This window comes from Octopus bimaculoides, chromosome 2 (genome assembly GCF_001194135.2).
Source record: "Octopus bimaculoides isolate UCB-OBI-ISO-001 chromosome 2, ASM119413v2, whole genome shotgun sequence".
NCBI classification, from domain to species: Eukaryota; Metazoa; Mollusca; class Cephalopoda; order Octopoda; family Octopodidae; genus Octopus; species Octopus bimaculoides.
Genome location: NC_068982.1, coordinates 129,139,584 through 129,154,530, shown reverse-complemented (window position 1 = coordinate 129,154,530; position 14,947 = coordinate 129,139,584). Strand labels below are relative to the sequence as shown.

The following is a 14,947-nucleotide window of genomic DNA, read 5'->3' as shown; positions in this document are numbered from 1 at the left end:
CAATGACTTTACAATTTGTATGGCGGTTTACGTAAAATATTAGGGAAATAAAGGGAAAATAGAGTGAAATGAGATAGAAGTATACAAAATATGTGAGAACATCTATGTTGTAATCCTCTTGATACAAGAAAACTTCTAACTAGGGCCAATCAAGGAATTCCTCAAATCCAGGATCACCCAGGCTACCAAGGGCACAAACCCTCACCCAACTGTTGTTCTCCAATCAACGAATGCATGCTTAGAGTAGGTTCGTTTACCCTAACCGTTTTCGCCACAATCACCTACCTTTTTACAAATTCAGTGGAAGAGAGTACTTTCCTTTTTACTCTCACTTTTCTTTGCAAGTGGAACTTACAAATGTCGATTGGGGTTTGACTATGGAGGAATTGTCTTTTCTCGATCATTTCAGCTTCCTCCGCCACACAATCTCTTTCGCCATAGCTACAAGAAAGAGGAACCGGCATAACACCACAAGTCAGCCGTACTCGGACACTATACGAGGGCGTGCAGTACAGTTTCGTCGCGCCACCAACAACTTTCTTTCATCATACTCACTACATACAGTTGAGATGTTTTTACCTATATTCTTTCTGGTGTATCTTGTCTCTTATCAAAATGCCCTTCTTTATTCACTGTAATTACTTCTGATCTCGATATCCTTTGGTATTGCACTTCATCACTAATAACTAACAGCAACGTACTTCTTCAAATTTTCTACCTCTTCGTACAGTTTTCTACATTTAACAGTCCTCTCCATTCATCCTTTCTACTAAAATACAACCTGACAACATCTGCTTGTGGGAGTATTGCGGAAAATATCTACGTTCAAACATTTCAGACGAGTCCGCTCCGCAATTTCATTTGTCATAGCCATTAGGAAGGGGAAAAGCCAGCTAAAGGAAGTTAGCAGGTTGATTTTCTTCATAAAATCAAATTTGTTCCTCACCCGCCCTACGATATATTGCATGGGGTGAAGGCTGTTCGTCTCCGACGACATGAACGAGATCAATAAAAGAAGTATCAGTGAAGTATTGGGGTCAACTATGTAATCGTCTATACTTCTCATACCACACACGGTGTCCATGGCCTTGTACCTATGTTAGAAATCAATATTGAAAATAGTTCAGAAATAATTACTCGAAGAATCTGAATCAGCATGGCGATAGATTTTTTTAAAAACCTTTTAAAAAATTAACTGACAAAGCAAGAAAAGGCTTGAAACCAAATCTTGTTTCAATAATGAAAGTGTTATACGTGAGTGTGTGTGAGAGTGTGTGAGTGTATGTGTGTGTGCGTGTGTGTGTGTGTATGTTTGAGTGTACACGCGTGGGTATGTACGTGTGTATGTGTGCGTGTGTTTAATTATGACGTAAAATATGACCCATTTAAACACAGAGCTATACAAAGAATGTATTTGTTGGTTAATTTATGAGCAGGAAAGTCTTTAATAATTACTACATCTTTATTAACTGAGTCACCAATGTTAATACTGGTATTTCCAACTAAAACACACACACAAAAACACCTGCAGCTGCAACAACAACAACAACAACAATATTAACAGCAATAACAGCAGTCATAATAAGTTGGTTTTGCCTTGTATACAAGTGGAATAAAATATACCCCTAGGTGATCATCTAATGTTAGCTGGTAGCCAGGTACCTGATATCACTATATATGTTTTAGTATGCTTCTCATAATTGATTACCAAGTTTCCTAATTAAATAAAACGAAACAAGGCAATACATTGCTAGTATAGATTAATCTACGAACAAAATGCTTTAAGCTAGTTTGTCACAGCCAATGGCGTTCTGAGTTCAAATCCTACCAAGCTCAGCTTTGTCTTTCAATAGCTTTGTCTTTCAATAGCTTTGTCTTTAACAATAGTGGTTCATTGAGACTGAAGGTTGTGGATTTTTTTTCTTATCGGCTTGGGTATAGGAACTGCGGAACTGCAGCACCACTATTTCCACTCGATATCATCGATAACATTCAATATAATGAGTTTTTTTCCCCTTTAATTCTTTCTTTATACTTGTACATTATATAATCCTTAAGCTTAATGTCAGTAGCCATCCCCTAGTTTATGAAAAAAATAGAAAAATCCTTGTATAGAACTGTGCGCTTCACAGTTCCAGCGACGCGGTGTTTGGATGTTGTGCGCATGCTCACATGTCCGAGATAGGAAGCTTCATACTTGGGAGAGAGAGCACTGCATGAACGACAGTACCAGGTGAAAACTAATGTTGCTTTTTGACTCCGCGTGTGTTGTGCTCAAAAACATGTTTATACTCTAGAATGTGATAAAATGTAGAATTAGATTATTATCCTGCTCCCAGCTTCAGTGTTGCTGCCAGGATTTGAAAAATAGCACCCCGCCCTTATTTTGTGATTTAGGGGGTATTTTTGAAAAGTAAGAGGGAATTCGTGGCGAGTTCATTGAACAAATTAAACACACTACCCGGCAGTGGCTAAAACGCGAAACGATCAAGTTTATGTATAAATTTTCTTTTATATGTTTGTTTCCTTTTACACAATATTAAAACAACGGCTAAAAATTTTATCTACGAGCCGTCGCTTCAACCAAGGTTGCCAGGTATGCGAATAAAAATACAAGAGTTAAGGAATAGAGTAGATAAGATCCGAGCTACATATGTTTCATAGCGAGCGGAACCTCGGAAGTGGTAAATATCCAAGCGAGGTGTATACCGCAGGTTACTCGTCAGGCCAAGGATATCTTGATTAAATAAAATTTTCATTTACAAGATAGGGAAAGGAGAAACACCAGCATCCCAGGTTAAAGAAGGTCTTCACCTACGTAAGGTGTTGTTATCTGTTTGGTGGGATATGAAAGGTTTAGTCCACTCTGAACTTTTAAACTCAAACCAAATGATAACAAAGAAGATCTACTACGAGCAACTTGAGCGGCTTAAGTCAGCGCTAGAAGAAAAACGACCATCTTTGGTTTCAAGACGAAAGGTGTTTTTCCATCAGAAAAATACTCGGCCACATACAGCGTGGAAGACATTCTAAAGGCTGGAGCAGTTTGAAGAGTTACCTGTTAGACATGTAAAGAATTTCCTATTAGAAACTCTTTACATGTCTATCAAACATGTAAATCTTAGTGATTCCTATTAACAAGCGAAACACGTGTGATGAAGAATAAATAAAACCAGATTTCCACTTTCCTATATACATGTATGTATGTATGCATGTATGTCATTATTCAGTTTTATTTCAAGATTTCTTATCAAAAGAGAAAGAGCCGGTTTCTAACCTAGATTCAAGCATGTTGTAGGTTGTAGTGGATATATATATATATATATATATATATATATATATATATATATATATTTATGCAGATTTAACTTCATTGGAATTTCATAAACATCAACAGGGTATTTTTGTATGCATGTATGTATGTATGTATGTATGTAGTTAATGTGGTTTTAAAGAATCTTAACTATTTGCTTTATACATTCATAGACGCACATTAATCTATCTATCTATCTATCTATCTATCTATCTATCTAATCTGTTAACGTGTGTATGTATGTATGTATGTATGTATGCATGCATGCATGTATGTATGTGTTGACGGGTGTGTGTGTGATAAGTAGCCAGTTTAATGTTTCGACTTTTCTTTCTCTCAATAAGACTTGTCAATGTTTCGAGAACCTGTTTGTTGAAAGTTGTCAAGGCTGTTACCTTAATTGCATCTCCTCCTGCTGACTCCTTAATACATTTACACGTTATAACTAAAACCTTTAAATTGTCGTATTTTATATAGAAAAATATTCAAATATAATATATTCTACTGTTGTCTTTTAAACCCAGTTTATTGTTACCGTTTGGAAATAAATGAAATACGACGATTAAAGTAACTTGTAATGTACGACAACAGCCATTGTCGTTAACTGCTGTCAAGTTGAGTGAGGCGTAGACAACCTAGTTTAACATACCTGGATGGGTCACTCTATACAACGTCAAGCATGTTGTAGTGGATATACATATATATGTAGATTTGACTGAAACCAGTTGCCCCCCTTAACTGGAGGTGGTTCAGGTATGTCAATAAAGCTAGTTTTAATTAACTATATCATCCGTAAACTATTTTCACCTGTTGCTTTTAGAAAATGACAAAAATTTGATTAATATTATTGATACAGATTGATCGTTTGAATTTGCTTAGTCGTTAATCACCTACGAAGCAACCCGGTCATGGTTGTGTAGACACATCACCAAAGACATTCCAACCGTGATCAACTCGTCTTTGTTTTTCAGACACAGTTTTCCTTTATTTTTTTTTAAACGGTAGGATATAATTTGAGGGAAATTTGACTGTTGCTTCTGGCAGATCAGATGACCACATAGAGACTCCGTGGGTGATTCTTATATTATTACATTATAATTTATATTATGTTTCATACAGATAAGTTTTAATAATTCTCGTAGCTTCCTTGTAACATTTCTCGTCGAAAGGCTTATAAATTTCATAAACTAGTGACAGAAGACATAAATATACACCGCTTACACACCATATCGTTCGATTTCGGGGTGTTTGTCCCATTCCAGCCGAAAAACTCTGAGTCCTACCTTTAATTTCCAATTGTGATCCGTTCATGAATATATTTTCGTTTTTACTTTACATGCAGTTTAATTCTATTATTTAATTTTCATCGTCTTAATATTCAGCACAGTTGTGCGTTATTTTATAACACACCTGATCAGTTACAGATCGCGATTTCATTAGCAACAGTTGTTGAGCTGTTTTGATTGCATTTAGCTTAGATATGTATGTATATATATAGCAATAATTTGCATATATATGTGTGTATGTATATAGCAATGTTTTGCCTATATATATATATATATTAAACATCGTTTCTTTAAAAATTATGTACGTAAATGGTCTTAGGAATAACAACTATTCAAGGAATGTGAAACGTATACACTCCCAAAAGTTTACAATATTTTTCATTCTCCTAATTGAAATTTTAGGAAGTAACTCTGATTATTGTGTCTGAATAACTAAATGTAAAGTTTAGAATCATACCTTCTATTACATTCTATTACACTGTAACTTCTGAGTTAAGCTAGTTCCTTGATCAACAATAGAAACATTTGTTGTTCCAGATATCTCAATTTAGCCCTGACGTACACTTTCCCTGTTTAGTCGGCGCACTATGGCCGAATGGTTGAAAAGTTCGTTTTGCAACCACAATGTCCCATGTTCGAGCCCACTGCATGGCATTTTTGACCAACTGTCATTTTTCCCTGAGTCGATTCATACTTTCTGCGTGAAACTCAGTAGGCAGAATCTATAAGCCTGCCAGGTGGATTGTACCTGTAATTCAAAAGGTTCACACTTGTGACTCAACCCCTTCCACGTTAATTCGGGAGCAGTTATTCAGTTGTTTAGACAATTCGGCCTCATCGTTGAACGATGCAGATTCACATCACCACAACTTCCTTGTTTACTTTCTGTTTAATACGCCTTTTGATATTCGACGAGAACCCTAAATAACCTCACAGTTTTTACCTCTTCATGACTTCATCCAAAATCGCTATATGTTTATTATATGGATATTTATTAAATCATTCTAGAGCAATTATAAACTTTATTGTGCCAGAAGAAACCTATTTTAAATTGTTAAAATTCTTGTAACACACTCAAATAGTAATATGCCTGCGTCATTTCCTTTGCTCCATATTTTGTTTTGGTCTAAACTGGTTTGTTTAAGATACAAGTTCACCCTAGTTTTGTTTGTTTCTATAGATCGACAAGAATGCAGTACAACACAAACGTATTTTAAAATCTTATTCAGGATGTCAGCTAATTAACTGCGCCCTGCAACATAAGTCCTGTTTTAAGAAGTTTCTTAGGTTGGAAACATTTAACTAAGTTGATTAACATTTTAAGATTTATTGAAATAAATTACAAAACTTCTGTACAATTATAAAAGTATAAAATTAATGGTGTCAGAACTAAATAGAAATGTTTTTAAAATGTCATAAAATATAATAAACTTCTTCTATACTAAACTAGGTGCTTTCTTTTGTTAATTATATATACATTTCACCAGAAGAAAAAAAAGCCTGAAAACATTTATTTTATCTCGTGTAAAATTTAGCTTTTATTATACTAAGTGCGACCCATTTACCTAAATATCTGAGTTCAGGTGAAGTTTTTGAATTATGTTTTTACATTATTGTGCCTGAATGCTTTAAAAGTGCCCATTGAATATTTTCTACAACATATCGTACGAAATAGTTGTAATTCATTATATCATAGTATGTTATTGTTTCTGTAATTTCTGACATTAATATTTCATCAACAAAGGTACAATTGTATTATAATGACTTAATACAAAGGACAAAAGTATAAACAATACTTTATTGTTGATTGTTCCGTGAAAAGTTGTGTCTAAATCTTACGATAACTTGTCAGATAAAATTCAGTGGTGTTCAGGGACCGAAATTAGAAATATTTCTGTTTGTCAAAAGTATTTCATCACCTATGTATATCAGTGGGGAGGGTGGTGGTGAAAAAAAACAACAAAAACAATTTTTGGTTTACTTATCTTGAATACCTTTTTATACATATATACTTGCATAGTTTTTACAAGAGGGGTTACATGTTACCCTTCTTTATAAAAGTATACGTACTCTACAAAAAGCATCGAATAATTCTTCAGTTTAATGTTAAACTGTTTTAATTCGTCACACACATATATATATACTCACACACACAGACTTTTTTTTTTACAAATAATCGGCATAAGTTAGTGACAAAAAGGCCGGGATTTGCGTGTGTTGTGCCAGCGCACGAAACTCACGGTCCTTGAGTTGTTTAACTTTTGCAGATTAGTAATAAAAAAAAATGTATATATGCTCATATTGTTTCGAGATCTACTTTTCTGTTTCCTTCACCAGACACACACATATATGCTTTTTTCTTTCTTAAGGTCGAGCTAGATATAAAACTATTTGACATTTTATAAATATACATACAATGTTATAATCCATTTGTAATTATCTCAACGTTGCAAAATATAAAGTAGAATAAGTTTCAAACTTGTTTGATAGAATAAAATTGATCTGGAGTTAAATACTTTTGAGGTGAATTTAATTCTATAAATTATAATTGAGGTCGATTTAATAATAATTCTATAATGTTTTGCGAATTTAAACTTCAGTTTGGCAAGAAATATAAGATGCTTTCTAAGTAAACGTATTACCTTAACTCCTACCATAGTAATATAAATTTTGAAACATTAAATAATTACTAATCACTATAAAATATCAATGAAATGAAATATTCTTTTACTTTATGATTCCAAATATTGATTCGAACAAATATATTAAATTTATATCGAAGTCATTTCAAAATATTTTTGTAACGATCATCAAATATTTAAGCAAAATGAGATCCTTAGTATCAGATCTTATTAGATCTTCCTTCTTTGTATTGCTTATCTAATAATAATATTAAATATGTCAAATGAACTGAACTGCGAAAGTAGCAAGGTGGCTCTAAAAGTATGAAGATAATTTAAGTCCTATTCAGCAGTCGCATGGTACTACAATAACAGCTGATAAATATAGTTAAGTGTCTTGAACAGCTGGCTAAGTGGAATACGGCTATTTAGAAGTTTTGTTTTGCTTTTTATCGTGGACCACTGATTCATTACATATTTTGGAGGACCACTTGAGATAAAATCAATAAAATTATACCAAAAAAATAAAAACATACTATGAAACCCTAATCTTTTAATATTACAGTAATATGTGACAGACGTTTATTTTCCCTGTAGACCAGTCATTTGGGCAACCAGAGACATCTAGTTGAGAACTTCTGATTCACAGGAAATAAAAAGACGAATTTAAGATGGATAGGCTGTTTGTTAAATTGTCATTTTGAAAAGTAAGTTGACACTGAAATGTAAGTTGACACTGAAGTGCAATATTTAGTTAGTGAATAGAACTAACAATGACTTTATGGTGCAGAGTCATGAGCTATTAAAAACGCAGAGCAGTGGCTTAAAAACAACGTTAAGAAATAGTAAAATGTATGAGAGGGAATACTGAAGAAGGACAGAAAATTTTACTAATGGATAAGAGACCGAACGAAAGTACAAAACGTCAAATATATGAGGAAGAGAAAATATTGGCAGGTTGGAGTTGAGGACAGAAGAAATAACCACAGATGGAAACTAAAGGGGGTCAGGTTCACACAGCAAGAGAAAATAAGATGGAGAGAGAGAGATGAGATAGATAAGTTTATAGACGTCACCTGGGCGAGAAGCTGTACTGAAGGAGAGTGATTAACATCAACTTGATACCGAGAATGGCAGCAATGAAGTGAACACGGAACATAAAGTAGCATCTGCAACATAACCTAACCATGAGATATGATTTATTCAATCTAGTTTTGAAGTGACAGCATAAATGACTTCTAATTTCTATCTTCTTCCCTTCTATGTTTAGCCCCTCGTGGGTAATAAAAAAATATGACTTCTAATTTCTATCTTGTTGACTGAGTAATTAATAATGTATATATGTTATTTGAATATACAATCCTAAATATGAATGACATAACTAAGGTAATAGGTCGAAGTTTGTCTAACATATAACATCATATTGTTACTTCTAAAATATTTTATTCAATTCAATAAAATTTATTTTTGCTGTATTTCAGTGTTTATTATTTTAAAATCATTTTCACTTTGTTATATTTCAGGCCACTACAAAATGGCTTATTATTCTGCCTCCTTGAATTCTGAAGCTCGCAGCAAATCGAGCTCCAAGAGTAGTGATGATGTTTTCTATGAAAGTAATTTCAAAACTGTTTTCTTTTTACATATTCTGAATATGAATCTAACAAATCATAAATATAATTCAATGTTTTCAGTTTTTAATTATTTGAATTTTAAGTATATTAACTAATATTTCTCTTTCTAATGTATGTAAACATGTCAAATGTTTTTTTTTTATTATCATTATGTAATTAGAATTATAAAACCCTTGATGTTGTCATCATCATTTTATGTCTGCTTTTCATGCTGACATGTGCCGGACAGAATGTCCCTGTCCAGGACAATTCTTATTGGGAACAACTGCTCTTTATAAGTTGCAAAATTGTTTGCTTCATTCTTGGTTTCATTTCTATGGTTGGATGCCTTCCCTTTCTTCAACTATTTTATCACATGTAAGGGGTGTATTTTATCTCAGTGTTAACTCTAGAGAAGTTATCATGTCTTCAACAAGACAAAACTAAGGAAATCTCTCAATTCTATGCTTCTTCTCATTCACCAACCCTTTTTGTACATAGTACTGGGTTCATCTTATCATAGCACTAACACAGGAGGGTTTACCTTTTATGCTGTAAGAACGAAGAGTACTCACTACTCTAAAACTTGTACATTCACTCAAATCACTATGGTGAAAGAAGTGATTAAAAATAGAGTGGGTGATGACAGAAGAGCCAGGACGGGTGTATGAAGGGAACAACAGCATGATGGTAGAAACAGAGAGATAGGAGGGAGAGAGAGTGATGACTGTCACTAGAGATTGGGTAACACCCTAGTATTTATTTTTGTACATATTTTATGCTTGTTAAATGACTTAATATATTTTCTCATGCAGGAGGCATCTGCATAGTTGTGTGATTAGCAAAGTTGACATCATTACAACCATAGGATTTTAGGTTTCATCCCATTATGTGGCACCTTGTTTGTGTGACAAGTGTCTACTACTAGTTAATGCCGCTGATTGGTTAATGCTGTGCAGATGAAATCTAATTGATGAAAACTGCACAGAAGTCTATCGTGTGTGTGTGTGTGTGCTTGTTTCTGCTTGTCTTTACATAGATATTGTTTAGTCAGAGGTGTATTTGTTTACATATCCCATAACCAATACATTCCACAGCTTGGCAATTTCGTATAAAGATCAGCAGAATGATATAGTCTTTACATGGAAAACAAATAAGGTTTGGTAACAAGAAAAGTATCCAACCACAGAAAACTGCCTCAACAAGTCTCATTCAACCCATGCCAGCAAGGATAAAGTTGACATAAAAGCAATGATGAAGATCATTATCATGGCTCAAAAACTAAAAATATTTTAAAGCACATGGTTTTGTGTTATAGATATAATTAAATAATATTGATTTGTTATCTTTGATATAAAGAAATATCTGATTTTTTTTTTTTACTTTATTCAGGTAAGAGACTGGAAGCTGCCCACATAGTTGACCTTCTGCTGAAAGAAATAGTCTATTTAACAGGTAAATTAACCTTGTATTTTCAGTCAATATTGGATAGGTTCCCAGTTTTATTTTGCATCTTTGTAAATATTGTGAAATAGTGAGCTGGCAGAATTGTTAGCACACAGGACAAAATGCTTAGGAGCATTTTATCTGTCTTTATGTTCTGTCTTCATGTTCCACTAAGGTCAACTTTGCCTTGCATCCTTTTGGTGGGGGGTCAATGAAATGAATACCAGTTTGACACTGGGATTGATGTAATCAACTAGTCCCTCCCAGCAAAATTTCAGGCCTTGTACCTATAGTAGAGTGGACATTTGTAAATACTGTGAGCAGGAGTGGCTGTGTGGTAAGAAACTTGCTTCCTAACCACATGGTACTGGGTTCAGTCCCACTGTGTGGTACCTTGAGCAAGTGTCTTCTACTATAGCCTTGGGGCAACCAAAGCTTTGTGAGTGAATTTGGTAGACAGAAAATGAAAGAAGCCTGTTGTCTTTTTTACTTGTTTCAGTCATTTGACTGCGGCCATGCTGGAGCACTGCCTTTAATCGAGCAAATTGACCCCGAGACTTATTCTCTGTAAGTCTAGTACTTATTCAATCGGTTTCTTTTGCTGAACCGCTAAGTGACGGGGACATAAACACGCCAGCATCGGTTGTCAAGCAATGCTAGGGGGACAAACACAGACACAAACATACACACACACATATATATATATATATATATATATATATACATACATATATACGATGGGCTTCTTTCAGTTTCCTTCTACCAAATCCACTCACAAGGCTTTGGTCAGCCTGAAGCTATAGTAGAAGACACTTGCCAAAGATGCCACGCAGTGGGACTGAACCCGGAACCATGTGGTTGGTAAGCAAGCTACTTACCACACAGCCACTCCTGCGTTTATGTATTATCATCATCATTTATTTGACATTCTTTTTCTATGTTGCAAAGAATTGGGTGGATCTGCTGTATAACATATTTTTATGTGTTACATGTACTCTTCAAATTATGATAGTACAGAATAGAAAGATTATTAGTTTTGTAGTGTTACATCATAACATTGTAATAGTTAATATAGTTTGAATGTAGTGAATGATCAGAAGAGATAACATTTGGATGTACTTGGTGAATTAGTGTAGAGGGTTTACAAACAGAGAGAGAGAGAGAAAGAGAGAGAGGAAAAGTAAAAGATCCAATTTTTTTTATAATTTAGAAATATAGAATCATTAAATGCTTTTTGTTTTCATTTTTGTTTCATAATTTCAAAATATAGTGTTTTGAAAATAAAAAAAATAATAATGATGTCAGATTTTGAAATTAAATAAGAACTTTTAGTACATATTCAACTTTTTTAACTATTTCACAACACACACACACATGTTAAGTGGCTATAGAGTTACATACATAAGTTACTTAAGGGCTGAATGTTTCAGCCCTTAAGTATATTTATTACCTATAAGAGAACTCTTCTTCATTCTAACTCATCTTTTCTCCTGTATGCAATTAGCTACAGGCAAATACCAAAATGTATTCTAATTGAAATAAGCAAAATGGAAGTTAAAAAACAAGGCAAATTTTGACAAATCACCTGATGAGGTACATCTGCACTGAATGATACACCACAGTTAGGTGTATCATGCACAGCTAGGTGCATGATAAGTCAAAATGATCATAGTGATTATTAAAGAATCTCATGAATTCCATTTTCTTTCTCTTCCTGTTATATGTTATATTAATGTATAAATGTATAATTTAATGCCAATTTTCCATGCTAGCATGGGTTGGATGGTTTTTGACAGGAGCTGGTAAGTCAGAAGACTGCAGCAGGCAGCTCGTACCTCGATTGTCTGCCCTTGGCATGTTTCTACTGCTGGATGTCCTTCCTTTGCCAACCACTTTACTGAGTGTACTGGGTGCTTTTTACTGAGTTGCAATGCAATAAAGTTTCTTAATGAAATGATTATAAGAATACCATATAATTCATTTGTTTGTTTCTGTTGTGGTTAAGTGATTAGAGTATTCAGCTTATGATAGTGAGGCTGTGAGTTTGGTTCCCAGCAGCATGTTGTGTCCTTGAGAAAAATGCTTTATTTCATGTTGCTCCAGTTCACTCAGCTGGCAAAAATGAGTTGTACCTGTAATTCAAAGGGCCAACCTTGTCATATTCTGTGTCATGCTGAATCTCCCTGAGACTTCATTAGGGATAAGCATGTTTGTGTTGTAGAGTGCTCAGTCACTTGTATGAGCAGGCTGTTCCATTGATTGGATTAACTGGAACCTTTGTTGTCATATATATATATCTGCCTCCTTATCTACCTAGCTATATACATGCATGCACACACACACACACACACACACACACACACACACACATGCACAAAACCTTGTGTTTTGACTTCTGTCTCTTCTACTAAAGCTATATTTTTTAATTTGAATACACACATACACACCACATTTAACTTTGACCTTCAACGTTGTTTTATGTGACCAGGTGGAAGAGACAAAGAAGGGGGTCCAATTTTGACTTTCCCAATGCACAGGGAGCCTGTGACTTTCAACCAAAAGGACATATATGATTGTATTGAATATTTGTCACAAATTCCAAGGTAATGGTTTTGTTTACATTTTATTGTTTTTTTTTTGTTCATTCTGTATCTTTCAAATTGTTACATTAAGTTTCTCATAAACACATACTAAGAAATATTAATTATAAATTCTTCTTTAAAATTTGTTTAGATGTGAAAGAAGGATTTTGAGAAAACTTAAAATATTTCCTGAAACTAGTCATAGTGAATAAGCATTGCTGAATATATTGGTTATTTTAACATTTGTACATATCAAGCTGCCTTCAAATACTTACATTAAGAACTATTACTCATCATATTTGTCAAAGATGTGTTTAACATTGAAGGGAAAATTTTGAGAAAACTTAAGATGTTTTGTCTAATTAGCCAGTGCCACATGACTGGTTCCATGCTGGTGGCATGTAAAAAAAAATCATTCAAGCATGGTCATTGCCAGTTCCACCTGACTGGCACCTGTGCCGGTGGCATGTAAAAAGCGCCATCCGAACGTGGTTGATGCCAGTACCTGCTTGCATGATGGTAATGCTTGTTTTTAGAACTACTATGCAATGTCAAGACAAAGAGACAAACACACACACACACACACACACACACACACATATACATATATAACAGGCTTCTTTCAAGTTCTGTCTTACAAAGCTTTTGTAAGCCTTGGGCTATAGATAACCACCTTGTACTTAAAGCTAGATATCACCAACAGAGCATGATAATCTGGTTAGCAACACTAACACACAATATGTCTGAAATATTGAGAATTTGAAAATTAATTTATTATAATTTCAAGAGAAAATAAACTAGAGGTGTTATTGTTTAAGATATGACTTGTGGCTACTGTAACTGAAAAATACTTATAAACATTGATTTATTCATCATACTTGATGTCTCTTGCATCTCTTTTTAAACTATCTTGGAGCTGGCTTTGTTTATTATCTGAGATTGACTAATATGCTGGGGCTAATTAAATATATGTGATAATTTTTACAAAACCAAAACTCATGATTTTTTTTATCATGTATAACTGTCAGTTAATTATTAAAATTTTTCTAAAATGAAAGCAGCAAGCTGGCAGACTCATTAATGTGCCAGACAAAATGTCTAGTGATATTTTTTCCAGCTCTTTATGCTCAATGTTAAGATTCTGTCATGGTCAGTTTCACCTGTCATCCTTTTGAGATTGAGCACTGGGGTCAATGTAATCAACTTCTCCCTCCCCTCAAATTGCTAACCTTGTGCCAAAATTTGAAACCATTAAATCATTCCTAAAATTCCATATGAAATGTTATTTTCAGTGAAGAATCTCAATGGCAAGGATTTACAGTGATTATTGACAACAGATCAGAAACCTGGTCAGATTTGTATTATCTTCTGGAGGTTTTAAAGGTAAGGCACTTCATACCTTTATTGTAAAGCACAGAAAATTGACAAAGTTGTTAGGGGTTCGGATAAAATGTAGTATTTATTCCAACTTTTTGCATTTCAGCTTTCCACTAGTATTCGTTTGTTTTTTACTTCTGCTGCTGAAGTGGACTAAGGGCTTATCAGTGATCAGGTTCTTATACTTGAAAGGTCGTACACCAAAAGAAACTTTTGATGAAATGAAAGAAGTTTATGATTACAATGCACCATCATATGACATTGTCAAGCACTGGCATTGCCAATTCAAATGCAGTTGGACATCGGTGGAAACTGCTCCCATTCCTGGATGGCCACATTTCGCCATTGATGACTACACCATCCATAAAGTGGAAGCCATCATTTTGGAGGATTGCTGCATAACTATTCGACAACTAGCCCAAGAAGTGAAGATAAATGTAGGGTCTGTGGGAAAAAAAAAAAACATTCACAACCATTTGCACATGCAGAAGTTGTGGATTCCCTGGATGCTCACACCTTTTCAGAAGCAGGAACAAGTCAATTGCTCCCAGGTTCTTATGGCAATGTGCCAAGTAAACGAGGAGGACTTTTGTGGCATACTTATCATACAGGATGAAACATCACTATGATCCTGAGACTAATGACCAGTCGAAGCAATGGAAGTATAATCACTCACCACTTCCAAAGAAGGCTCATGTCCAACCCTCAG

The 14,947-nt window shown here is 34.3% G+C and overlaps 1 protein-coding gene across 1 annotated transcript in view; it reads left to right on the top strand.

Annotated features, from left to right (window-relative positions):
* The first annotated feature begins 3,908 nt into the window (after window positions 1-3,908).
* Window positions 3,909-14,947, top strand: part of LOC106879224 (SEC14 domain and spectrin repeat-containing protein 1-B) — a 99,820-nt gene continuing 88,781 nt past the window's right edge. Inside the window, exons 1-5 of the mRNA XM_014928703.2 lie at window positions 3,909-4,066; window positions 8,744-8,836; window positions 10,226-10,288; window positions 12,768-12,882; window positions 14,154-14,244. Of these exons, the coding sequence (XP_014784189.2) occupies window positions 8,755-8,836; window positions 10,226-10,288; window positions 12,768-12,882; window positions 14,154-14,244 (351 nt within the window). The 5' untranslated portion in view covers window positions 3,909-4,066; window positions 8,744-8,754. The remainder of the gene's footprint in view (window positions 4,067-8,743; window positions 8,837-10,225; window positions 10,289-12,767; window positions 12,883-14,153; window positions 14,245-14,947) is intronic.